Source organism: Alosa alosa, chromosome 12, assembly GCF_017589495.1.
Source record: "Alosa alosa isolate M-15738 ecotype Scorff River chromosome 12, AALO_Geno_1.1, whole genome shotgun sequence".
NCBI lineage: Eukaryota > Metazoa > Chordata > Actinopteri > Clupeiformes > Clupeidae > Alosa > Alosa alosa.
In genome coordinates this window covers 23,125,018-23,150,017 of record NC_063200.1, presented here as the reverse complement: position 1 = coordinate 23,150,017, position 25,000 = coordinate 23,125,018, and the positions used below count along the sequence as shown (strand labels likewise).

Genomic DNA, 25,000 nt, shown 5'->3' with positions numbered 1-25,000 from the left:
GGACATGAGGGATGGTCCAGACGTCTGCGTATGAGGCATCAATCACGGCGCCCCTCCTCAGTAAAGGGCTCCCACGTCATCACAGGGCCGTTCATCACTAACACAGTGTGTGTGTGTGTGTCCGCTCATAAGTGAGACGACTGGAGGATGTGATGTAATCCATCATTTGGCTTAAAGGGGTCATTTTTGCCCATTTGTCTTTTATGCATATGTGTTTTGTTATTGCTTGTTCTGGTTTGCAAGAAATATTATATTTATCATTTCCCATTGATTAAATGCACTGTGTTAGTTTACTCTACGTACTGTGTTTGTGTAAGTAAACAAATAACAAATAGAAAACAAACGATTTGCATAAATGCTCCTGAGAATACTGACTAGCTCTAGCCTGGGAATACCCATTCAAACCTTTGGCTAATTTGGGATTTGCTCTGCGTGCTAACCATGCTAGACTAGTTCAGTCTCAATAGCACATTTCCCTGCATGTATTTCCTTCTTCATAGGGGATTCCCCAACCGGGCATTCATAGACGGCTCTCCAAACACATTGCAAATGTAAGGTAAACAACACAGGTAAACAACACAGGAAAACATACTGATGTAGGGAGCCATGCCCGGATCCAGCGTGGTGATCATGGACTCCACTGAGTGCTTCGTCTTATCCAGGACCGTCTTAACCATGGGGTTTCCTGCCACTCCCTACACACACACACAAACACACACACAATAATTCTAACACCTGGCATATCAATAAGCAGCATATTTTAGATTTAAAATGCTATTCCTGTGAACTGCTGTTAAAAAGAAGTGATATGGTATTGACATGCATTTATGCAGTAACGCCACGTGATCACCATGAGATGGATGTTGAGGATTACAAATAGAGTTATCATTCTATATAGCATATAGAGATTGAATCCATATCACAACACAGATAGAAGTGAGCTCCAGGCACTGCAGCGCTGTCTCCACTGAGTATGTCAGTGATGCTTTGACTGACAGGTTGAAGGAGTGAGCGACCAACCTTGATGAAGCCCCAGATTCCGCCTCCAGGGTTGCTAATCTGGACCATGCGAGGGTCCTCTTGATCTTCGGGGAATGTGATGGGAGATGCCACCTCCAGGCCTCCGGACATGGCTGGCTGCTGCATCATGGGATTGGTGATGACCCCTGGAAGGAGGGAACAATGATGGGGGAGGAAAAAAGAAAAACAGGTTCCAATCAAAACATTACAGCCGACACACACGATACACACTTCTATAGTTCCATGAATGGGTCTTTAATCAGTTAATCACAAAGGTGATCCCACAACATTTGTGTACACACACACACACACACACACACACACACACACACACAGTCTAAATTCCCAAACACAAGACCTTGAGCGTTCTTCGTGTATCAACTGGCCATGTGAGTGAAATTCTCACTCGCCTGGCACTGGAGACTGGCAGAAAGAGCCGGTGTCTCACTCCAGACTCAGACCCCCCCTGGTGACAGACAGATTGAAGCAGGCAGTGGGCTGTTTGCAGATAGCTCAGCCACTCAGCACCACAAGAGAGCGAGTGAGCGAGCGAGAGAACGAGAGAGAGAGAGAGAGAGAGAGAGAGAGGTAGAGAGAGAGGGAGGGAGAAGGAGACAGAGGTAGAGAGAGAGTGAGTGAGAGAGTGTGAGAGAGAGAGTGGAGAGAGGACAAGGTGGTTGGCCGATAATGCCCCACTCACTTCCAGCAGCTTTACAATGACTCAGACAACAGCTTTTAATCACAATCCCTGAACCTCACTCCTGCATTCCTGTTGAAGCATAAACTTCTTGCACTCCTTTCCAAATTCAGTGCTGATGGGATGCTTTTGGATGCCGTAGCTTGAGTTGGCGACAACTGCAGTAGATGCTGAGGGCCATTTAACAACTGCTTAATTGAAAATGCCACTTAAATTAAAACCCCTTGTCTTCAAATGAAACCTTCAATACAGAATTCAATTTCAGCTTCATGGCCAACTGACTGCCTGCAAGCCATTTCTGCTTCTTTTAGCTTTCCAAGGAACTGCTGAATAAACCCATGGTCCAATTACATCTCACTCCCTGTATCCACCCTGCCTCTGAACACAGACTTCAGCTGCAGTCCCCTAAGAGCAACTTCGGGGCCTGCAGGACAGGAGGAGTACTGTAGCAGTGTTGGAGCCTGGGGCCTTTAGATCAGGGCTGGGAGTAAACAGCTCCAGAGGGTGTAGCTCTTCCCCCTTGGTCCAGACTCAAGCAGACAGAGGTCTCCTCTGGGCCTGATTAGCTCCAGGCGTTTTCCATCATGCTGCTGACTCTGCTGCCTGGCTGGCCCTGCCTGCTCTTGTTGGTGGTGCGGTTTCCCGTACATGGATCCTAGGCTAGTCCTGGACTAAAAAGCTTCTGCCAATGAAGATTTTCATTGAGGTTTTCTTTTAGTCTAAGACTAGGCTTAATCTTTTCATATCCAGAGTCCAGAGTTCAACTAGCAGAGTGAGGTACTGGTAACACCATGGTCAAGGGTTTTATACCCACTAAGGAGATGTGTATCTGTGCTGTACAGTAAATTACTGTACTTTGTATAAAAGAGTCTATAAAAAGAATGTATGATTAAGTGAAGGTAAATGTAGAGATTCTGGTTACAGGCAAGCTTCTCCAAAACCACCTAATCCAGATGCTGTTCAAAGAGGAACAAGGAGCAGTGTACACCTTTGTTCAAGGGAATGTACTGCACTCCACGAATGGTAAGATGGCGCATTAGCAGTAAGCCAAACGTGTTCCAGACCTGCTGATGTATACATACCTGGCACTGGAGGAGCGTTGGAGAAGCTGGGCATGAGGGGTGTCTGCGGCGTCCGGCCTGCATGCCCTCTCGTGATGTCATATCCTGCGCTCATGCTGAAGCCGGCGGTGGGGGGTGGCATGGAGAGGGCTGGACCCGCCATAGGAGGGGCCGTGCCGATGGGTGGCGGAGGAACAGAGGGCGAAGAGAAAGGCACCATGGGGCTGGTGAAAAGGGGCATGCTGTGGGGAAGGGGAGGCCGTGGTCAGGGGGGTGCTGAAGGGGGGGCCGAGTGAGGGCTGAATCGGGGGCAGGGGGTGGACGCCGTCATTGCCCCCATCGGAGGCATGGGGGTGGGGGTGGAGAAGCCCTCCATGGAGAAGGTGGAGATGCCGCCGGTGGTGCTGGGAAGGGACATGGGGCTTGTCAGGCCTGTGGGCGGAGAAGCAGAGGGATTAGAGTATGAGAGAGGGGGACGAATTCAATTAATTAAACAAACAAGCTTTTTTTTTTAAAAGACAAGAACATGACATCCCCTCTGCAATTATACCAGCAGGTAGGCGGATGGCTCATGGGTTGAGAGCTGCTGCACTGTTAGAATAGAAGAGCTGAGTAACATGACTCAGCAATTAGTGAATGGGCCTCTATATTCTGGAAAATCCTCTTATATGAACAGCACACACTGATATGGAGAGAATGAATGCTCAGAGACTAGAAAAAGCACACAGAGCTCAATCTCCTACATCTCATTATCTCACACCCGCTCCTGAGTCACTTCACTGGTCAACTGCACAATTACACCACAACCACAACAACAGTTTAGCCCACAGGGAGCCACTGTTGGAAGAAAACTAGGCAGACATCGCCAGAAGGCCGCTCAACTCTCGAGTGCAACAATTCCTTTCAATTATTTTTCACTAACATTAGAGTTTTACTATGTTGCAATCGCTTTTTTCCCCCCCTTTGTGGGTTGTAGGCTGTTTGGCCCCAAAGCGGTAATTATTCCCAAGAGATACACTGCGAGGTCGTAGCAAAGTCAAGTTTACTGATTAGTAGATACATCAACACATGCAGGAGTGAAAACTGGCTGTCGATAATGAGGCCTTCAGAGAATATCCTTGCTCTCACCCAGATATGAGATATCCGACCGACAAATAACTATGCAGCTCCAAGCACACACCCTGATAGATCATACCCTCTCATGGCATATTCTGGTTGCTTGTGATAATGTGACACCTCTGATTCTAGATCAGGCTTGCCTGCCTTGCCATCACACAGCGGGGATCATGCTGATTTTGGAAAACAAAATGGACCTGCTGAGTTGCAACATCCTGAACGAAACATCTTCCACACATAAACTCTTATGGGACTAAACAGTGGACCAGTGGGTGTGTGGTTTCATATTGGATGTGCTAAAGTTGCAGTCACATAATAAATTATTTATATATCACATAATATTTGACACATTATTACAGTGCATGAAAAATTAAAGTCCTCACTACAATAATTCACTGTTAAACAATTTAACCCTTTAAACTACTGAACTTTTTAACTGTTCAGCCATTGTAACTGTGACTTGTCATCAACTATGACTCCTACCCACTGTAGCTAGTTAGCATTGTTAACATTGTTAGCATAGTTAACATTTTTAGCAAAACTGCTAGAAAACATTAGCTAAGTTAGTTAAGTAGCATGGTTAACATAATTAACATTGTTAGTATAGTTCAAATTTTTAACAAAACTGCTAGAAAACATTAGCTAAGTTAGCTAAGTAACATGGTTAGCATAGTTAGCATATCATCCATCAACAACTTTTAAACTATCTACATTCAACTTTTAAACGGTCTACTTTTAAACTATTATTAAACTATCTATCTATTATAACTAGCTGTCTATCAACAACTTAAACTATCTACATTCAACTTTTAAACGGTCTTTTAAACTATCAACTTTCATTAAGCTATGCAACCACCATGTCTATCCTAGCATCACCGTAGTAGTAACCATCTCTGTATTATCTATTTTAACTATACATGATATTTTACATCACAACTTTTGCATTTTCATGCACTGGTAATTCCTTGGAATTGCATTTCTAGTTGATATTATTATTGTAATAGTATGAGAACATATTGTAATTATCATTATTACATATACGAGTACATATTACATATCAGTCATTTTGGCAGGACTGTATAAGTCAAAAGGTGAAGCAACAGCAAGCTTTTGGGCTGCTGACACTGGATGGGCAATATTGCCAGCCAGGGTTCGAAGGTACATAAAGGGGTGTGGGGGGGGTGGGATTGTTTTGTAGGGCTTTTGATGGTAGTTATTACACTCTTGTTAAGTACCTCTCACAAACAAACTGGGTAACAATATGAATTATAATAATTTTCTGAGGGTTTATTCAGCTGGGGTCAAATTGACCCCAAGGATAAAGCATGTCGGTAAGATTTGAGGGTAACACAAGGGTTAACTTTGCTCTCTGTCTGGTCTTACCGATGGTCAAAGGAGGTGGACTGACTGCGGATGCCACGCTGGGGGGAGGCGGGGGGGTAGTAGGCGGTGTGGTTTCTATTCCACTCTCTTCCATCATCTTTCCTCGCTTCTGCTTTCAGGTGTAGAGAGATAGAGAGAGAGAAGGCAAAAGAGAAGAACGGGGAGAAAAAGCAATTAATTCATGGTCGGCTAATGTAGCGCCTCTACGAGTGACAGGCACTTGGATAGATTCGGCGCTTTGTCACGTTTGCCAATTATCATAGCACTGCTCCGTTGTAATTGCCTAGGTCTGACTGCTCGACCGAGAAACGGACGTGGGGAAAAGACCTGTCCATTATCCACAACAGCCGGTGCTTCAGTTCCCAGGACCAAGCTAACGCCAGAATGCAAATATGCCGCGCATTTTAAGTCTTAGCAATCACATGTCCAGTTCAGTGTTTAATCTTGACTTTATTAAAAACAAGACTACTTTAATTATAGCAGCTCATACGCAGGGATGGATTACTGCACGGGCCTACCGGGCCCAGGCCCAGGGGCCAAAGGGGTCAGGGGGCCCTGAAGCCCAAGCTTTTGAATGGAATCATTGCCTCAAAATCAACAAATCAGGATGTAGGCTAAGAATCTGATTGAATTTAGTATTGGCGATCCCCAAAATGTACCAGAATACAGGAAATCACATCAAACAAATTATTTTTTTTTCTGGGGGAGGACCCCCAAACCCCCCCCCACACATACGACAATAAGTGGGGGGCCATTAATACATCTGGGCCCAGTGGCCCGAAAGTTCATAATCCGCCCATGCTCATACGATATCAGACAGCGGATCTACAATACTCAGAGACTTGCAGAAGATCCCTACACCACATAAAACAGCACCACAATAAATCAGCATTGGTCATCATCATCTGTGCAAGTCTAATGAGTACGCTCACCAAGATCATGAAACCTGAGAACAAATTATCCATAGAACTCCTGAAACTTGCATTAGACAAAATCCATATAGTTAAACTAAGTAGACCAACTTAGACCAAAACGTCTGTCAAGGACAGTAAGAACTGTTTTAGGTGTTCGCAAAAGTATTCCCTTTAATGAAGAGTGGAACGAAAGGCTGCAGCTACAGTGTCACTCAGGCTGTCAGTCGATTGTTGCCACGTCTTCGACGATAACGTAGCCTACCACAGACACGTTTCCACCGCTAATGAAATGACACTTAAATTTCAGCAATTGACATACAGTGACTCATTATTTTGTTATCAGAGCATATCAAGTTAACACGAGTTGCATTTGAGTGAAATCGCAGAGTATATGCAAGGAAAACGCCAACACCAGTGCGATTGCTTCTGCCTCTATGAATGCAAATCAATCACTTGTTTTACAAAGTGAAGTTCACAAACGTTAAAACTGTAATTGACTGACATTGCACTGGCTTAACCTAAACAGGGTTGTCAACCGGTTTAAAAAAGCAGATGGCAGACGGAATAGTAGCTAGCGTGCAGAGAGCTTTACAGTGTTTACATTCAGCGGACTAACCTTAGTCGTTTTATTTTATGAAGCAAAGCGAGCTAGCTAACATTAACCTCATCTGTAACATTACGGACGACTGTTTACTTGTCACAAGCCAAGTTGCTCACTGCAATGATGACACCTCTGAAAGCATCACCGCCAAACTAAAAGAAATCCACTGGCAGACTTAACACAAGGCATTTAGGCTAACTGGAGTATTTTCCATACAGCAAACATATGCCCCTGTTGCTGTCAGTAACGTTAATGTTAACAATGCTACAAGTCAAGAGTCTGCTAATTGGCTAACGTTAGCTAGCTTGGCTAGACAGCTAAGAGACTGTCCTAAAGCGGACTGTCCTTCTCCACGCCATTTGCGGACAGGAGAGGAAAGAACATGGATGTGACACCTACCTGATATCAGTTATTCAGCGATAAAAAGTAGATGGAAATCGATATGTTTATCTAGCAAACTCTTGAGTTCACAAGACCACTAACACTGTCGAAAATGGCCGCGTTGTGGTGACGTCAGAAATTGCCACGTCTCAGGATGTAATGGGTGGTGCATGTGGCTGTTGCTCCAATCCCAGTCCAGAAAAATAAAAAATATGAAGGCAATTAATCAGTTTGAGTTTATACCATACCATAACTGAGGATACTGAAGTATTATTGTTTTTGTTTCTTGGGGAAATAATTGGCATTAAAATGTGACCTACAATAGGCTAGGCTAGTCTGGAAGTCTGCAATTTGTATCCAAACTCTAGATTAGGCCAAAGTCTCTGATTAGGCCTTCTGGCTACTGGTAACCCACCATACAAGCAACCCTGTGTAATCACAACAAAAACAACACAACAAACACCATCTTTGTCATTTTATTGTAAAGCAAATTGCACATACACATAAGCTACTGGAAGACAAACATCGCTATCCAGACTTTCTTTGGGGAGGGAAACATAAAAAAAATGTGCAATTTCAGTGAGTTCTCTGACAAAATAAAATTGAACTGAAGAAACAGATTAAGAGAAAAGAACAAAACAAACAAAGCTGAATATACTATATACACGTACATACACACTGACCAGCACAACTGATGAAAAACTCAGTTGTCCTGATAGTCGATCTTTTTCAATTATCTGACTGGCAAAATGTACCCATGTATCAATTGACATAATATAGAAAAGGCATAAGTAAAATGTGATCAGACTTGAATGGACATGTTCGTACACAATGGTATACAACTAAAAACAGTCACAGGTCAATGTGGATAAACACTGTTCAAACAATTGTGGATTTAGACTCAGAAGAGCTTTTTTATGAATGGCCTAGACACCAGATGTGATATTATCCAAATAGGCTACAGTACTTCTGCTTTAGTAATATACAAAGTAAGGTAGGGTGTTATGTGCACTGTACACACTAACACCATGCAAATGTTGTATTCCCCCTCTACACTGAATTACAGCTATGTACACATTTTGTACAAACAAATTTCACTCCTGGCTCAGACAAGTTCAAGATGTATCCATTCTAATAGGAAAACTAAAACTTGATGTGACTAGCTGGTTTGCTATTAACATGGAAATAATAAAAAAACAGGGGAGACTTCACAAACCTACTCTAAGATCTAAGATTGGTCAACTCTCCCTTTTGTTGATGTTCTTTACATTAGAATGCAAAAGGCCAGCTTAAGCATAGTTTCTACATACTAAAATAATTAGTTTTTCTCTAAGGACAAAGTTGAGAGTAGAACATTCTTCTGGCTTCACCACACAGAACATAAGACTTGGTTATGTTGGACATGAGACCAACATCTCTGTGTAGATGAAACTCAATCTAAAGCCATTAACTTTATGTTCTTCATAAACTGTAAAATAATTAAATATTGAGCATGGAGTGTGAAGAGAGAATTGTCATACCAAAATGATTACTTGAAACTTTATGATTACTTTAAAATGTTGAAAACTTCCTGTTACGGCCAATTCCATTTTCAAAAAAGAAATTACTATCCGGAAGGCATTTTTATCGAGTAAAATGATGCCATTTGCCAGATTTTGTTGAAGAGGATTTTCCATGGTGTGATTTTGAAATGAGCTGATGACCTAAATTGATTGCCTCAACATGTGCCAACTAACAACCATTTAGCAGGAGAAGAAATAATTATTATGGCACTTTGACTTTTGGTTAAGTTTAGTACTGATCAAGCAGACTAAGACAAAAAAACTGTCAAAAAACAATTAAAGAAAGAGTAATAACAATTCCAGAAGTGTTGACATACAGTACTATACCCACGCTAAACTAAAAACACAAATTCTACCATTTCAAACACACTCACATTCAGCTTATTCTGAGAACATTTTCATTCATCATTACAAAAATAAAATGAGGTTTGCTTTGTATTCTCATTCTATATTTAAGAATAAAGGCAAGTGATATGTCACTAGTGGATGGAATGATTCGTTGACTGTAAGTCATCAGGATTGTTTTTTGTTGATCTGATTAATCAGAAAGTTATTAAAATGACTGCTGATATTCCAGGTTGTGCACCTCGCCAATGCAGAGCAATCTTTAAAGGGAGGACAACAGCAATGAATAATATGTGTGCGTGAATCCAGGCACTGAATAACCATATTCAGTTTCTTTCAGAGAAAAGCGTGCGTAAGAATGATTATAGTGAGGATAAAAAAAAATAAAAATTGTAAAAATTAAAGAAACAAAAACAAAACAAAAAATGCATATAAGTGATGGATATATGAACCACTGGAGGATATGAAGAGAATGAGCACACAGTATGCCAGCGTGTGAAGGCCACTGTTTGGTTGAGCCCCTGGAAACAGGCTTATGGTCTCTAGAAAGTCACTTAGAGCTCAACTCAGTCACTGTCCAGTTCTTTGTGCGGTGATGGCGGGCTATCTCGTGTGGGCAGGACGTCGTAGTGACTAGGGACGTGGCTGTTCTTTGGTAGGTCGTATGGATCCTGGGTAAAGGGTCCGTTGCAGTTGTTATTGCTTGGTAAGTGTATGGCATTGACTGTAGGCTCTGTAAACAGACATAAACAACAAATGAACACGAGATTATGATATTACCAATTGTTATTTTCTTCATTAATGTTGTGTAAGTCACTTGGACAAGTGTCTGCCAAATACAATAACTATAACTACATAATGGCTATGATAATTATGATCTATAGCCATTGTTAAGATGAGATAAAACTCTAACCATAATTGGCAAAGCAGTTGAGCTGTATGGCCCTCTTTTTTACGTGTTAAACAACCCTGTGCATTGTTGTAGTTATCTAGCTACAGATTATCACCATTGAAGAGATTTTTCTTGTGGCAAGAACAAAGTTCTTAGTAATAAAATGTTATGCCGTGACTCACCAACTTCATAGACGTTCTTGTTGGTGGGGCTGGAGTTGTGGATCTCTGCATAGGGCGAGTCGCGCCTAGCAGGTGACTTCATCTCCACATAGCCACACTCTGTGTTCTTGGGCATCAGTAGCGGTGGGTCCTTGATGGTGGCGTAGGGGTTCTCTGAGCTGTTGAGGGAGCTGGTGCTGGCGTGGTAGGGCAGGCCCTTCACCAAGTCTGGGGAATCAAAAACGAACAGTGATGGACTCGTTAGGAACGCAACAAAAAGTAAGGCCTTTACAAAGAAAGAGTTCAAAGTGGACCCTGGAGTCAGAAGTTCAAAAGATCAGGTATTGGAAGGAGCTCTTTGGTGTCGGGAACCCAATAATTGAAGGAAATCTGGGGGCGGTGGTAGTGTAGTGGTTGTAACCTATAGCCTAAAAAGTTGTGGGTTCAATTCCCGGCTTTCACTGCTGTGCCCTTGAGCAAGGCACTTAACCAATCAAGTTGCTACATGGACAATGTAATCCCTTGTAATATAGTTGACATATGTAAGTCACTTTGAACACAGTGTCTGCTAAATTAATAAATGGAAATGGAAATAGGAAATCCAAGACACTCTTCTTTAAGAAAAATATATAAAAAGCCTTTATTTTAATGGCTATGTCATTATTGAAAACTTTAACAAGTGAGCTGAGTGACAACTCATGCGTAGTGGCACAAACATCCAGGCCACTGCAAGATGGTATGAAGAAGCATCTAGTTTAGTTCTAAACTGAGAAAATAAATAATTTCGGACAATACCTCTTAAAGACTTCCCCATGTAGCGTCTGTCAACTCCATATGCTCCTGTACAAAGATATCACAAGAGTTAGAGATCAATTCATCAGTTTTATTTGAAGCATATCCTCACATACATTTCTTTCTTCCATTTAGATTCCTTTCATGGGATAGAATATAACCCTCCTAAATGAGTCCCACAAAGCTATGATTCAATTGCACTGACAGATAGTACCAAGCAACTGTAGAGTTACATAAACCAGCTCAAATGTACTAGGGCAGGTGCATGTTGTGGGTGATGCATTGACATTGTTTGTGGTGGTAGAAATGAGCGTGGGTAAGATGGCTTGCTGGAGGCTAGAGGATACCGGGCCCAGAGGACAAGCGATGGGATAGCTCAGAGAAGCTTATAAACAGACATCTCCGTCAGTAGGAGGGGGTTAGGAGGAGAGCCGTGCTCTTTAGTAGGAAGATTTATAGTGGCAAAGTGTGGATCTACACTACATAATGCAGCTGGCATTATTTGAAGAGGGGTTTTAATTCCCTATAATGAAAAATGCACAGCTCGAAAATACATATTTACACTATCAGAAAGCTGCCATGTTGATAAGAGGTGGTTTCTAAGGCTCCACCAAGATCAAAAGCTCCCTTTAGTTGGCTGCATTCAGAGAACTGTATTGAAATATGAAGACTCAACTTCAGGCATTCTGAAAGGATTTTCTGCTTATAAAAGTGCTCTGTTCAAGACATGAATGGGTAAAGCATCCACTTTTTTTATATTTTTATTTACCTAGTTTACTTTTCCCAGACTATAGAAAACAGTATATTGGTTTCAGAGTGTTCCATTTTCCTTGTTCCCACTTTGTAACCTCTCCTATTTTTATGCGATTTATGGCGGTATTAGTAACGTTTTGTGTCTTCAGAGACCCAAATGACACTATAACTAAAACACTTGTTTTACTTTTTGCTGTGCCACTCATGTGTCAGTCATTCCATTATTTGTGCTGAGCTTCTCTGTGTTGCTTAAGGAGAGATTAAAGTCATTACATGTCCATACAATCCCACTAATCAACCGGTTTCAATGGTTCTCACCCAGCTCGTTGAAGCATCCTCCCTGTTTCCAGTCAGCAGGCAGAGTTCCTGTGTGGTCCATCAGGGGAGGCCTCTTTCTGTGGTCCATGTTCTTCAGGTTCACCATCAGCTGGTTGTTCTTTGCCTGGTTACAAGTGGAAAGAATAAAAGCAAACATGGATGACCAAATCAATTGGGGAGTAACCAAACCATCTTAGATATACTAGAAATATACCCATCAAAATCCTAAATGTCAAATATGGCAGATGTTCCAGATGTTTCAAATCGAAAACAATTCAACACCAATGCAGTATGATGTATTGTATGGCCTTTTAAGGACCTTTAGAGGGCATCCATTATTAAGAAGAGAGGGAGGTTGTTATATATCTGTGGTAAAGACCTGAAGTGTCATTTTAAGAGCCTTACCTTGCCATATGGCAGGTTGTTGACGTGGGGAGGACTGGTGCACTGAGTGAGTGTGTGGTAGCTGGGGTTGGAGAAGTAGTTGCTGTTGGGGTGTCCCTCAGTGGTCTGTGGAATTGTCTCTGAAAAACAGAAGCGCTATCGTTAGACACAGACACAGCCAATCAATTCTTATTTATCCCTGTTTGAGAAAAGAAATGAAAGCTGCATGGTAAGAAATGAAATACTTAACGATATTACCATAAAGATCCTCAACTATACTACAATAAAGAGCATAAGAAATATATTTACCATAAATATGAACTTATATTACTGTAACAGACAGGCTACACCAGGCAAGTGACAGAAGCATTTGATTCGCGGAATGTATGCTTCCACTATAATCAACTAAACTGGCTACACCAGATGTGATCGCGGCGCGTCCATTTGAAAAACTCTAAAACTACTTTAATGTCCCACAAAACAGAATGCTTCAGTTACATGCCTGATGTGACCTATGCAATGCTAAAATGTGAAAAGTCCAAACAGCACTGGTGTTCTCCTCAGTTTCTTCCGTGTGTGTCTGGAGTCCGTGCTCACCTGCGATGGCGTAGTCGGCGTTGACCCGCATGGCAGGGGTGTACGTGACAGCGGGCATGGTGGGCTCCTTGCCCTTTTGCTTCTTGCGGTAGATGATGAAGAGGAGCAGGAGGAAGAGCACCAGCAGCACCAGCACAATGATGCCCGTGATGACCCCGATCTGGTAGGAGTCCACGGGCAGTGCTGTGCTGGTCAGGCTGTTCAAGGTCCCAACAATGATAACACCAGCTGGAGTGGAGTGGACACGGAATACATCACTTTTAATGACATGCTTCATCACATTGACATACTGCACCATACCCCCCGCAAAAATAAATGACTTGAACAAGGCATTGTTAAACATAATTGTTAAACTGTATACAATCTGTAAATTCAGTGGAAAATATATCTAAATTAAATATACTAATATTACATTGTACAAATGTTTTAGTATTTCAACAATGACTTAATTGACAGACATTGTACTATAATAAATTGTTTTTGAAATGGGACACTACACAGGACAATGCTGTCCTGGGGGTAATCCATCTTTACCCTGGTCACATCTGGCTCCTTTCCAGCCAGGGTTGCAGTAGCACGTCCCAGTCATGTGGTCACAAGTGGAGTTGTTGAGACAGTCGCACACCTGTCGACAGCCGTAACCATAGGTACCGGCTGGACACTCTAAAAGTGTAAACAGACAAATTGGAAGTCACATAAAACGCTACACAAAACATTGTGTCACAATTAATCACACACATATGCAAGCCTCTCACATCCCTGTAATATGCGACACACTTGGTGCTAGTAATGCTTATTTTGTAATGGGAAATAACAATGAACTAATGTGACATGTACTGTATGTTTTCATAACGTTTCATTAATGTTTCTCCATAATGTCACTCAGCAGTGACCTCTGACAGTATTGAAGAAGAGCATCTTGGGTGTGGTTTCCCATGAGCCCTGAGTGTGAGGCGGGACTCACTTTGTTCACAGTGCCTCCCCATGAAACCTGTACGACAGGTGCACTGGCCACTGATGTGATCGCAGTCTGCCCCGTTCTGGCACTGGCAGGTCTGGGAACAGTCTTTGCCATAGAAGCCGAGGGGACAGCCTGCAGAACATGTATATACATGAGCCCCACACACATCCATGTCACATCACAGCAAAACAACCATGCGGGCCTGGTGGTTGTTCTCATGCGCTGTTATGTGAAGTTTTGCCCATAATTTGGCAAGATATTCAATGTATGCTTGGATAGTTTGGTGAAACACAGGTAAAAGTTTAGTAAACTGTTTTTCTGACGTTGTGCCAGTCAGATGCTGGGAGTCAGATACTTTTAAAGCAAGACAAGACAAGACAAGAGGGAGGGGTGGGGGAGCTGAAGTAGAAAGACAAAGACAAAACCCTGTAAAGAAACTAAGGAAAATAAGAAACAGAAAAAAGAATGAGAAAAGAAAAAGAGAAGATGACTCACGCTGGGTGCAGTAGAGGCCTGTCCATCCTGGTGTGCATTTGCACTCTCCATCGTAAGCACTGCAGTAAGCCCCATTGTGGCAGTTACACGTGTGGATACAGTTAGGTCCCCACTGGCCCGGTGGACACGCTGCAAAATACATTAACACAATTCAGCATGGAGTTCACACAACTCAACAAGTAATATTGGCAATACCACTGAGCCTAGCAAATGGACAATGCATATTTAATGCAGCTATGGAGCTGGAAATGCCCCATAAAGCAAATCAGTCTAAGGGAATGTGTTTTTTTTACATATAGTAAGTGTATGCATTACAATGGGAAATGGATATTTTATTATCTGGCCTGATCATAACATAGAGTTAATAGCCTACCTTTATTTGCATTTTAATAGCATAGCCTGAGACTGGGTCTTTATTCTCTTTTCAAATTAGTAATACACCTCTTAAAACACTAGTTTTTCCTGTAGTATGATTGTTATTGTGTATGGAGGATATATTATTTGGCCAAACAAAGAAGAGAGGCCGAAAACGTGGTCACAAATTGAGATGTTTCTAAAGGGGGAAGCCAGAAGTGAGTAATCAGAAAGCATTCACTGCCATGCATTACACTGATCATGTAAACAAGGCCTTGGTGTAGTTTGTGTATCGCTATGAAGCGATTAAATCCCTCGGTTTCCTGACATCTTTGAGAGGTAGCCTACGTCTTTACCTGAGCTTACTCTCTCTCTCTCTCTCTCTCTGTCTGTCAGCCATTTCAATGACAGTGCCATTTTCCGGCTGAATGGTCTGACAACTACCAATTAATTTGCTTCTGCTCCCTGCACTTCTTTTTAGCGATACCCACAATCGTCCAACAACCATACACAGACCCACAGAATCCTGACATGGATTTCGCCGGAAATGAGCGATTCGTGTCAGGTCCATCATCAAGGAGATCCATCATGCTACAACTTCAATGGTCTGAAACGATGACGAGACACTTACAGGCAGAGGGGCTTGTTGAATAGAGGCTATCAAAAAAACCCTGTGGCTTGGCAGCTTGCGAATGATTTCATTTCGAAACTATGAAGGATTACACCATTTTGTAAGCAATTTGTGCAAGAAAGTAGCAGGGCCCTCAAGGTCATTTTTGGAGCCTTTTCAATGATCGATTTCATTTGTTCAGTCAAATGAGGGTCACACCTGCATTCCGATGTCTCAGAGAAAATAGCTTTTACAGACACATAAAACACAGAGTCTGCGGGAGTGGATTTTTTACTCCGCAGTCAGTAGTGGCTCACTCAGTAATTGTTCCCTCTGGGATACTCTGTGCTCCGCACCAGATATAAACCCGTGGTAAAAAATGCCAGGACAGATACAGCATGACAACCCTAAGGTTAATTTCGGAGAGGGACAAAATGCGATCCCCCCTCCCCACTTCATACTGGAGTCCTGGTGTTCTTGTGGACAGTGTCAAGGTCAGACATCCCTCACCATGCCGATGTGTCTCAGCTTAAGGTAACTATGGCTGTCTGGTCCCATCATTCAGCTTGCAGAGAGAAAGAAATCGACCGGCCGCCAGGCCGAAAGTAAAAAGTGTAGTCGTTCGTCTCTGAGGGGGCATTAGAGATGTAGGGACGGCCTTCCTGGTGTGTGTGTGTGTGTGTGTGTGTGTGTGTGTGTGTGTGTGTATGTGTGTATGTGTGGGTGTGCGTGGGGGGGGGGGGGGATCTCAACGAGCTCCCAGAAGTCTCAGTTATCACAAAACCTCAAATGTGTTTGAGTTGGATGACCCCATCAAGATTGCGGCAAAATAAAGTGTTTCCTCATTTCACAAGACGCCTGTCAAGTTTCCGCCAAGGGACCTTGTGGAGAACAGTGGTGGTGAGGCCAACCTGCAGCTATGCAGAAACCTGCCACATGTGTTCTCTCTCTCTACGCTGCCAAAAACAAGGCCTTGACTTAGGAGGTTTATTTGGAAGAATCACCTTTCTTTGTTTTTTCTTGTATCGTAACTCAATATCAACAAACGATGTGCTTTACACTGTTACTTTAAATGTCCCATTTGAACCATAACAAACATGACAAATGTTGAAATGGCGGGCTGCCATAATATTGCAGTGTTTGTTTGATTTTGTGACCCTTCTTTATAACCACCAGAAATGATAGATTAAAGAGGACGCCAATGGCAACAAAGTTGAATAAAAGCAACACAAAAAAACATGAGTCAGTATCCAATAAGATAAGTGTTTGTTAGAAACAATATTTACACTTGAAATTATTTTAGGATGAGTTTTCTACATCTCAACCACATAATCAGCAAGCATAAGGTCATGTTTTGACATTTATTGCTGCTTGAAATGTCAAACAGAAATGCCAAATGACAGAATTCCAATTCATGATTTGATAGAATGTGAAACTGCAGAAAATATCATGTTGACATTGTGAGTATTTCTCAATGTTTAGCACATTTTCTGAACCCAAACAGCAGTATTTTATTATGCTTTTGAATGGATCTGGGAATAAAAATGAAGCTATCACACTTGTAGTAACACTAACTGAGATAACTGAGGGTAGCTGACAGGAGGCAGGTAGCGAGATGTATATTATATACTTTAAGTGAAGAAATTAGCCTGCTTGTGCATATACACGGGCTATGGTACAGACCTCACAGTCCTTTTTTCTTACTTTCTCAAAGTGCATCTTCCCCTTTACCACTTCCAGAGGGTATTCCAGTGTTGAGGTCTAACCAACAGGGGGCACCAGAGGACATTCATTGACACATGACCACTGACTGCGGAGAGCTCATTATTGGGCTTGCCTTCTCAGCATCTCCTTAAACAGTATCCCCACAAGAAATTTGCATCTTCAAAAGCCCAATTATGTAGTGTGAGCAAAACAGCATGTCTATGTCTGGTACCTAAATGAGTTTGGGAACTTGAGAAACCCAAGAGGCCTTCAGTGAGACGTATAGGAGTCACGAAAGAGGCTGAAGGGCGCATCCGCCCCAGCCACTCCTTCGCCCCAGCCACTCCTTCGCCCCAGCTGTGTTGGCGGGTTATCTGATGAGTGCCAGGGGCGGCTCAAGGTCGTAGGTCGGCGGGGGGCGGTCATCGTGGATCCCATGCCGCACGGAAATATGATACAGGGGTGACAGGCACACCACACCCCCGACTGTCACTGGTGTCAATAAGTACTTAATCAAGAGAAGCAAAGCCCCTTTTACATTGACCCAATGGGGTCAGAGGTCAGATGCTGTGTCACACCTGTTGTGTCACCTGTTAAGTGAGAGTGCCACAGACAGATTTTTCAAGATCTAATGGACACGTTAAGTGTCAGTCGAAAAGCAAGAAAGTAAGCAAGGCATTTAGAAAGAATGTTGGAATGACTCATGATACATGGATACAGATTTCTCAAGATGTAATGGACATGTCATGGGTCAGTTGGACGGTAAGAAAGTAAGCAAGGCATTTAGAAAGAATGTTGGAATCACTTTCATGATACATGAATGAGAGTTTACCAACATTCAGAAATTGACTTTAGAAATTAGGTTCCATTTTAGATAACCATGTACTTACATTTGAATTAATGGTGGTTATTAGGTTTTGGGGTGGGTTTAAAGTTTATGAGAGTGTGTCCTTATATGAGAAGTACAATACATGAAAACTATTTATTCTTATCTCCTTCTTTATTACATACTGGAGTTAATCTAAGGGCACTTAATATCAAGTGGGAGGAAAGACAGCACATGGTAATTGATGGGGCGGGTAGCTATCTGATTTTGTGTAAGGAGGAGAATAGGCTTAATGAATGAGCTGCTATACTCACGCTGCGAGCAGTCGCTGCCAATCCAGCCTGGATAGCACTGGCAAGAGCCTTCGATGGGGTTGCAGGTGCCGTTGTTAGTGCAGGTGCAAGTCAGCGCACAGCTCTTCCCATACCTGCCACTGGGGCACACTGAAAGAGGACAGAGACAGAAGAGAAATGACCAGTCAGTGACCACTAAAATCCCAAACTGTCCTACTTTTTATGTGTAAAAAGGATTTTCGTGGCTGTTAATGACAGACTCTCGACAGTGACTTATCGTGGTTTGCGTGTTTGTGTGCAAACACCAGACCAAGTCTGTCCCATTATTCTTAATGTATCATAACTCATCTCAGTGCTGCTGCATGCTTGTGTAACGCCAGCGATGCCATCGCAGTGGTTAGGAAATTGCTCCAATAAATCAGTTGGTGGTTAACGCAATGTTACTCTTGGTTAATGTCCCATTACGAGGACACTGCTGCCAGGCACCACAAACTAACTGGGAAGTGGGCTACAATGACAGCTTGAAGTGGGAAAGGAGGAAGAAGGGGGTGGGATTGTGGGGTGGCGTTGGTCAGTGAGGTCTCACCTTCGTTGCAGAGTGCCCCCTTGAAGCCTGGCAGACAGTCGCACTGCCCGGTGACGTGGTGGCATGGCCCGTTGCTGTGCACACACTGGGGACAAGCCTGGCTGCAGCGGTGGCCAAAATACCCTGGCGAGCAGACTATGGGGAGAAATCAGAGCAGATCATGGAAAGAGTCGCTTCAACTCAGGCATCATACTTTCCATGATCTCAGCAACATGGATATTACTGACTCATTCAACTTTTCACCGTGTTCTGGGTTTTACACCCACAGCAGCTGTCCCACCTTAAGGAGGGTCCCAAGTCTTAAGCTTTTAAGCTCCAAAATGTAATCTTTGTAACAAACAAAACCATTTTGTTCACTTTTGTTTTTTTAAAAAACACATTTGTCTTTCTGGCAAGGGATTATACAAGCATTTAAAGACGATGTGTTTTGCTTTTTTCGTCATACAAGGGTTTATTATACGCCTGCACTCAAATTCAACCGTCATACGCCACCTTTTGTTAAGTGCTCCAACAAGGAGACGTTTCTGAATGTCACAAGACAGTTTGAACTGCTTAAAGTTGTTTATTTTGTACAGACCTCATGATTTTCACTACTTTGCATACTACAGGGGTAAGCATGGAAATCACAGAATGCTTGCAAATATTTGATGCTAGAGCTACTAAAAAGTACACAAAGCAGTACTTTAGAAGAATAATCAATGTTTCCAGTGTGCTTTTGCATGATGGTTGTTATTTGGGTCTGCAAATGGTTCGTGATTCCAAGTTGAGTGTATGTTGTACTAGCTGTAGGGTTGAACTGTTCCCTGTCCAGAACAAAATATCACATTGAACAAAACCCTCTCTAAGTTCACTGAATGCAACACAGACACTGATACACAAACAAACACACACAGAGAAGGAGAAAAAGAGAGAGAGAGCTGGACACACATACAAACACACACACACACACACACACACACACACACACACACACACACACACACAATATCCCTAATGAAATAGGAATGTGGTACTCACTGCGTTGGCAGGTGGTGCCCCTGTAGCCTGGCGCACATTCACAGGTGCCCTCGTCTGGGGAGCAAGACGCCCCGTTCTTACAGTTACACGGCAGAGAGCAGTTAGGCCCCCAACGGCCCTCAGCACACACGCTGTCACAGTGGATCCCTGACACACACACACACACACAGAGAGAGAGAGAGAGATGCTTATTCTTTACTCGCATGTTTATACCCAAATTGCTGAATTTCCTTTTTCTTTATATTACTATGCCATTTATAACACTAGCGTTGGCAACACTGTACAGTCATGCTAACAAAGCACTTTGAATTTTGAGACAGAGAGAGAGAGAGACAAAGAGCGAGTACAGACATGTCATTCATTGACACACTTACACTGACATATTAAACTAGTCATGGATCATATACATGCACAGATTATGAATACGGGCTCATGTTTGTAGCCTGGTCCTCCATCGTACACACACACACACACACACACACACACACACACACACACACACACACACACACACACACACACACACCACTCTCTCTACCTTGTTTTTATGCCCAGATATGCCCACCTCAACTCATTAAGCTGACTCCAACTCAGTCCTTCATAAAACAAAAAAAACATGCCCTGCTGCCGTGAGACCCATCTGTGACGAGGGCCTCCCCGCCCGCGTCTGACATGAAACCCTCCACTTCCACTGCCAGACGTCTATCCAATAAATCCACTGATGAGCCTCATTCACTTCCTGATTAGGCCTGGCACTGGGATCCAGCACTCGCCCAGAGTGTCATAAATCTCCCCCCAGCACTCCATACACACATATAGTACACACAGACACACATCGCTTGGCCTCTTGCCAAGACAATGCACAGAGGGGACATAAACAATTAAGGTAATGTTTTTTACATTATTTGTGTTGCCAGAGTCATAAAGTAGAGCTTGTTTTATTGTCAACTGGCTGCACTTTAAAACACTGTACACGGTGCAAACTTGTGCGTGTTGTCCATGACAAAATGGTCATGCTAATCAAGCTAATTCTTTCAAACCTAGCCACAAATGAACAAGTGGAACATTCTGGAATTGCCATTTGAGGTCAGTTCATAAATCAGTTAAATGAAATCAATAAGTGGCTGGTCAGCTACGGAAAGGGAGCACTCTTTCCAACATGCTGCCAGCGCTTGTTTTCATTTTGGAGGGAGAAACACAATATGGCACTTGGGACTTCAAGCAATGTGATTGTGTTGGCAACAACAACTTGGCACGGAGGGCAAAAGCTTGTGTGACAGTTCTTGCCATTCTCTAACATTAATCTGCTATGGTCAATTATAAAAAAAATGAAAACAAAACATACTATTCTCTGGCTGTAAGCAGCCGGACTTTAAAACAAATGACAAATCATAAGATCGCAAGTATGTGCAAGGGTGACAGAGGGCGGGTAAGCAGCAAAAATAAAGACATGAAGGGGAGTGAGAGAGAAAGAGACAGGCAGAGAGAGGGGAGAGAGATAGAGAGGAAGAAAGAGAGAGAGAGAGAGAGACAGAGAGAGTCTAAAATACTTTATCACAATCAATTGCAACTAACCTAACTTTAAAAAGCCATCCTGACTGTCTTCACAGAGACATACCCTTTTTTGCTGGGAGGAAGGAAACAGAGACAATGTCCATATGGAGATTAGGCCCTATTGAACAGCTTTCGGTCGATTCTATTAAACATAGAATCGACTGAGGACTCACTCTGTCCACTGCCACACACACACACACACACACACACACACACACACACACACACACACACTTTCTCACCCAGTGCCAGGGTTCAAAAGGGAAAACATGAGGCCACAGGGAGTGATCTAATGAGTGATTTTAGCATGACTTGCACGCCACAAGATACTCCTCTCATAGAAGAATAAACTATCAAAACAACAAATTATATTTTTTTCCCTCTCTTTTACTCTCTCTCACTCTCTCTCCCCCTCTACCCCACTCAACCTCTTATTCCCTCTCTCTCTACCTCTACCCACTCTAATTCTTCCTCCCTCCCTCTCTCTCTCTCTCTCTCTCCCCCTCTCTCTCTCTCTCTTGCTCTCTCTCTCTCTCTCGCCGTGGGCGATAAGCAACGTAGTGATCGAGTGCTGTGCCAAGAGCCTGGGACAAAGAGCCTTTTGAGGGATCCGAGCGCGTTGCTAGGCGATGGCAGAATGCTGGCGATAAACTCGGGCTAAGTAGCCCCGGAGAAATGCCTGCACATTTAAAGGGACCTGCTATGGCCAGCGCCATCATCAGTATTCCGCCGGCATCTGACCACGGGATGGGGAGCTCAAATTCAGAGATGCAGAGACAGACTGAGAGAGAGAAACAGAGAGAGTGAGATATAGAGAAAAAGAGAGGGAGAGAGAAAAAGAGAAAGAGAGGGAGGAGAGAGAGCGTGAAGACAACCAAAGGAAGAGGAGAGAGAGGAGGAGGAGATGGAGAGAATCTCCTTAGCATCGTAGTCACCCTCTCCCTTTCAGAGATGATCTATATTTATTTAAGTTTATGACAGAGCTTTGCAGTTTTGCCTGGTGTTTTTGTTTACCGCATTGCAGCTACTGGTTTAAACATGGCCGAGAGTAGCGGGCTATTTCGAGCATGCACGCTAGAGCTATACAACTGACAACAACAACTCAAATGCAAAATATTTGTACAGCACGTATTCGGAGAACTGTGTGGGAAGCCAAACAAGACTATTCCAACTCTTGATGGATTCAGTTTAAAGTTATACTCCCAAAGTAGTTTTAAAAATGGTAGAACAATAAATATTTCAAAACCCCTGTCAAGACTGTGCTCTCTCTCACACTGGTCCCTAGTCCATATCACATTAATTCTGTCTTTTGCATGCCCAGCCAGCAATGAAAACAACATCACACTGTTTAAATTCTTTCCAATGGGCCAGAGGTGGCAAAACCCTCTGAACTGTTCCGTTAGCTATAAACACCTCTCTCTCTTACAGTTTACTTTCCACTTCTCTGTTGGAACAATGTCTTGCATAGCTATGACATGGTGTGTGAGTGTGTGTGTGTGTGTGTGTGTGTGTGTGTGTGTGTGTGTGTGTGTGTGTGTGTGTGTGTGTGTGTGTGTGTGTGAGAGAGAGAGAGAGAGAGAGTGGGTGTCTGTGTGTGAGTGTATGGGTGTCTCTTTCTGTGTGTGTGTGTGTGTGTGTGTGTGTGTGTTACTAAAGTGAGTCAGTGTCAGTCAGTGAAGGTTCTCATGTCGGGGGTGTGAGTGAGTGAGAGATAGAGAGCATCTGATTTCTCAGCGCAGCGGCGCCACCTCAGGCCCGGAGGAGGCTTAGAGAGGCCAATTAGAGCGCCTGTCTGAGACTCAGACTGAGACTGGGGCTGAGGCCGACTCACTCTCACTTCCTCCACTCCTACGGTGCAGACGCATGGCTTTGAATGCTGATCAGGGCTTCAGACAACAGAGCAGCAATGAGAGCGACAGCGGCCCCAAACAATCTTTTCTCCCGTCAGGGAGCAGGTGGAACAGATCTGGCCCCGTTCTGGCACAAATGTGGAACAGGTCTGTCCCACACTGACTATCTGCAAAGCCAGTTTGACGGCTTGTTTTGTTAAAAGGGAATCACATTCATACTTTGGCACTATAACGGCTCCTGTTGTTACAGGTGCAATAATTGTGAGACTAGTCACAGTCAAATACCTGTAAAAAAAACACCAAGCTATTCATGCAATAGCTACGGAATGAAAGCCCATGATGAATACAGTACCGGACACTCACTAGACACTAACTAGAGGGCTATATGTGTAAAATCTCATGGTCATTAACTAAATGTAAATATGACTGTATGAGCATATGAGCTGTAAATGCCCATGGCATATTGGCTTGACTCTTACCCGTCCATCCAGCCAGACAACGACAGTACCCAGTGGCCGGGTGGCACCCATCAGCATGGCTGCAGTCGCAGCGCTCTACACAGTCCATGCCATACGTGCCATCCTAAAGGGGTTTAATTGAAAAAGAAACAAGATGGTGGAGACAATTAGGTTAGCTATAAACACCTCAAATCAGAAGTCAGAGGCTGTCTGACTTATTTTGAGTGGCCTGTGACGAAAATCCTGTATGGTTTAAATGGAGGATTCTTCTTCGTCTGTTCCTTTCCATTCCAGGAAATAAGTCCTGTAATTGAATTCTGATGCTCTATGCTCACTACATACCACAAGGTTTAGATAAAGGTCTTAATTTTCCCTCATAGCAATTCTCTTGTGTGGTTTCATTTCTATTTTTAAACAAAGATTTGTTAGCTCAGTTCAAGAATTGTAAACCTCCGCTGAAAAACTTCACTCAGAAATTACGAGGACATGGCTAAAAAAAGAAATTACGAGTGTTACGAATTAACTGTGAACTATAGATGTATATCTCCATGGATTATTTTATAAGAATGGTGTGTGTGTTAAAACAGCTTCAGCTGTCTCCGCTTGAGATTTACAGGCCAAAGTGCTGGTATGATTTGTGTAAAACTTACACACTGAATGTTTTCTGAATGTATTTGAAATAGAATTTATAAGGTCAAAATCTAAACATAGAATCGACTGCCTGATATGTTATCTGGGGGGTCATTAAATTCCTTTACCATGATTTCGCCTTGAGGTAATCGGCAGCTTATTCCTGCAGGCATGGTGAATACCGTTTGGATAAGCTCAAAGCAGATGTAAGAACCGTGTAAGCTATGGCCTCTAAACCTATTGGGCCCAAACCGATTGGGAAGCAAAAGTGGGAGGTTTAATTTGAAAGGTTCCTGACTCTGTGATCACACTAGTCATTAACACTGACAAAGTGGATTTGCTGAGTCACTGTGGAAAAGCCCCACATCAAAGGGACACAATACCCTTGGAAGCATGTGAGCTCTCCTGACTCACTGAGTGTGGCTTTGCTGCTCTTGAAGAGATTTACCAGAAGCCTAAAATATGCTTATAAAGTCTACTGTGACTTAGTATATCATGAATAAGGAGGTGATAGAACTTATTTCTATGCTCCTTTTGCAATGTCTGATATTTGACCAATACTGCACAAAGGTTAGATGAAGGCAGAAGAATCTAGAGCACAGACAGAGCTCAAATGGTTAAAACATTTACCAAAGAATTACAGGTCAAGAATGACGAGGAATCAGGAGTCACAACTCTAGAATGA

The 25,000-nt window shown here is 43.0% G+C and overlaps 2 protein-coding genes across 2 annotated transcripts in view; both read right to left on the bottom strand.

The window, feature by feature from the left end:
• prrc1 (proline-rich coiled-coil 1) overlaps nt 1-7,299 on the bottom strand; it is a 14,774-nt gene extending 7,475 nt beyond the window's left edge. Inside the window, 5 exon segments of the mRNA XM_048259626.1 lie at nt 593-695; nt 1,021-1,166; nt 2,800-3,210; nt 5,278-5,389; nt 7,192-7,299. Of these exon segments, the coding sequence (XP_048115583.1) occupies nt 593-695; nt 1,021-1,166; nt 2,800-3,210; nt 5,278-5,374 (757 nt within the window). The 5' untranslated portion in view covers nt 5,375-5,389; nt 7,192-7,299.
• Nucleotides 7,300-7,633: 334 nt separating this feature from the next.
• The window catches only part of megf10 (multiple EGF-like-domains 10), a 64,819-nt gene continuing 47,452 nt past the window's right edge, over nt 7,634-25,000 (bottom strand). The window contains exons 13-25 of the mRNA XM_048259643.1: nt 23,707-23,809; nt 19,824-19,970; nt 18,807-18,941; nt 18,242-18,370; nt 14,434-14,562; nt 13,942-14,070; nt 13,512-13,640; nt 12,978-13,205; nt 12,402-12,520; nt 11,997-12,120; nt 10,929-10,973; nt 10,155-10,361; nt 7,634-9,813 (exon numbers count right to left, since the gene is read on the bottom strand). Of these exons, the coding sequence (XP_048115600.1) occupies nt 9,647-9,813; nt 10,155-10,361; nt 10,929-10,973; nt 11,997-12,120; nt 12,402-12,520; nt 12,978-13,205; nt 13,512-13,640; nt 13,942-14,070; nt 14,434-14,562; nt 18,242-18,370; nt 18,807-18,941; nt 19,824-19,970; nt 23,707-23,809 (1,791 nt within the window). The 3' untranslated portion in view covers nt 7,634-9,646. The remainder of the gene's footprint in view (nt 9,814-10,154; nt 10,362-10,928; nt 10,974-11,996; nt 12,121-12,401; nt 12,521-12,977; nt 13,206-13,511; nt 13,641-13,941; nt 14,071-14,433; nt 14,563-18,241; nt 18,371-18,806; nt 18,942-19,823; nt 19,971-23,706; nt 23,810-25,000) is intronic.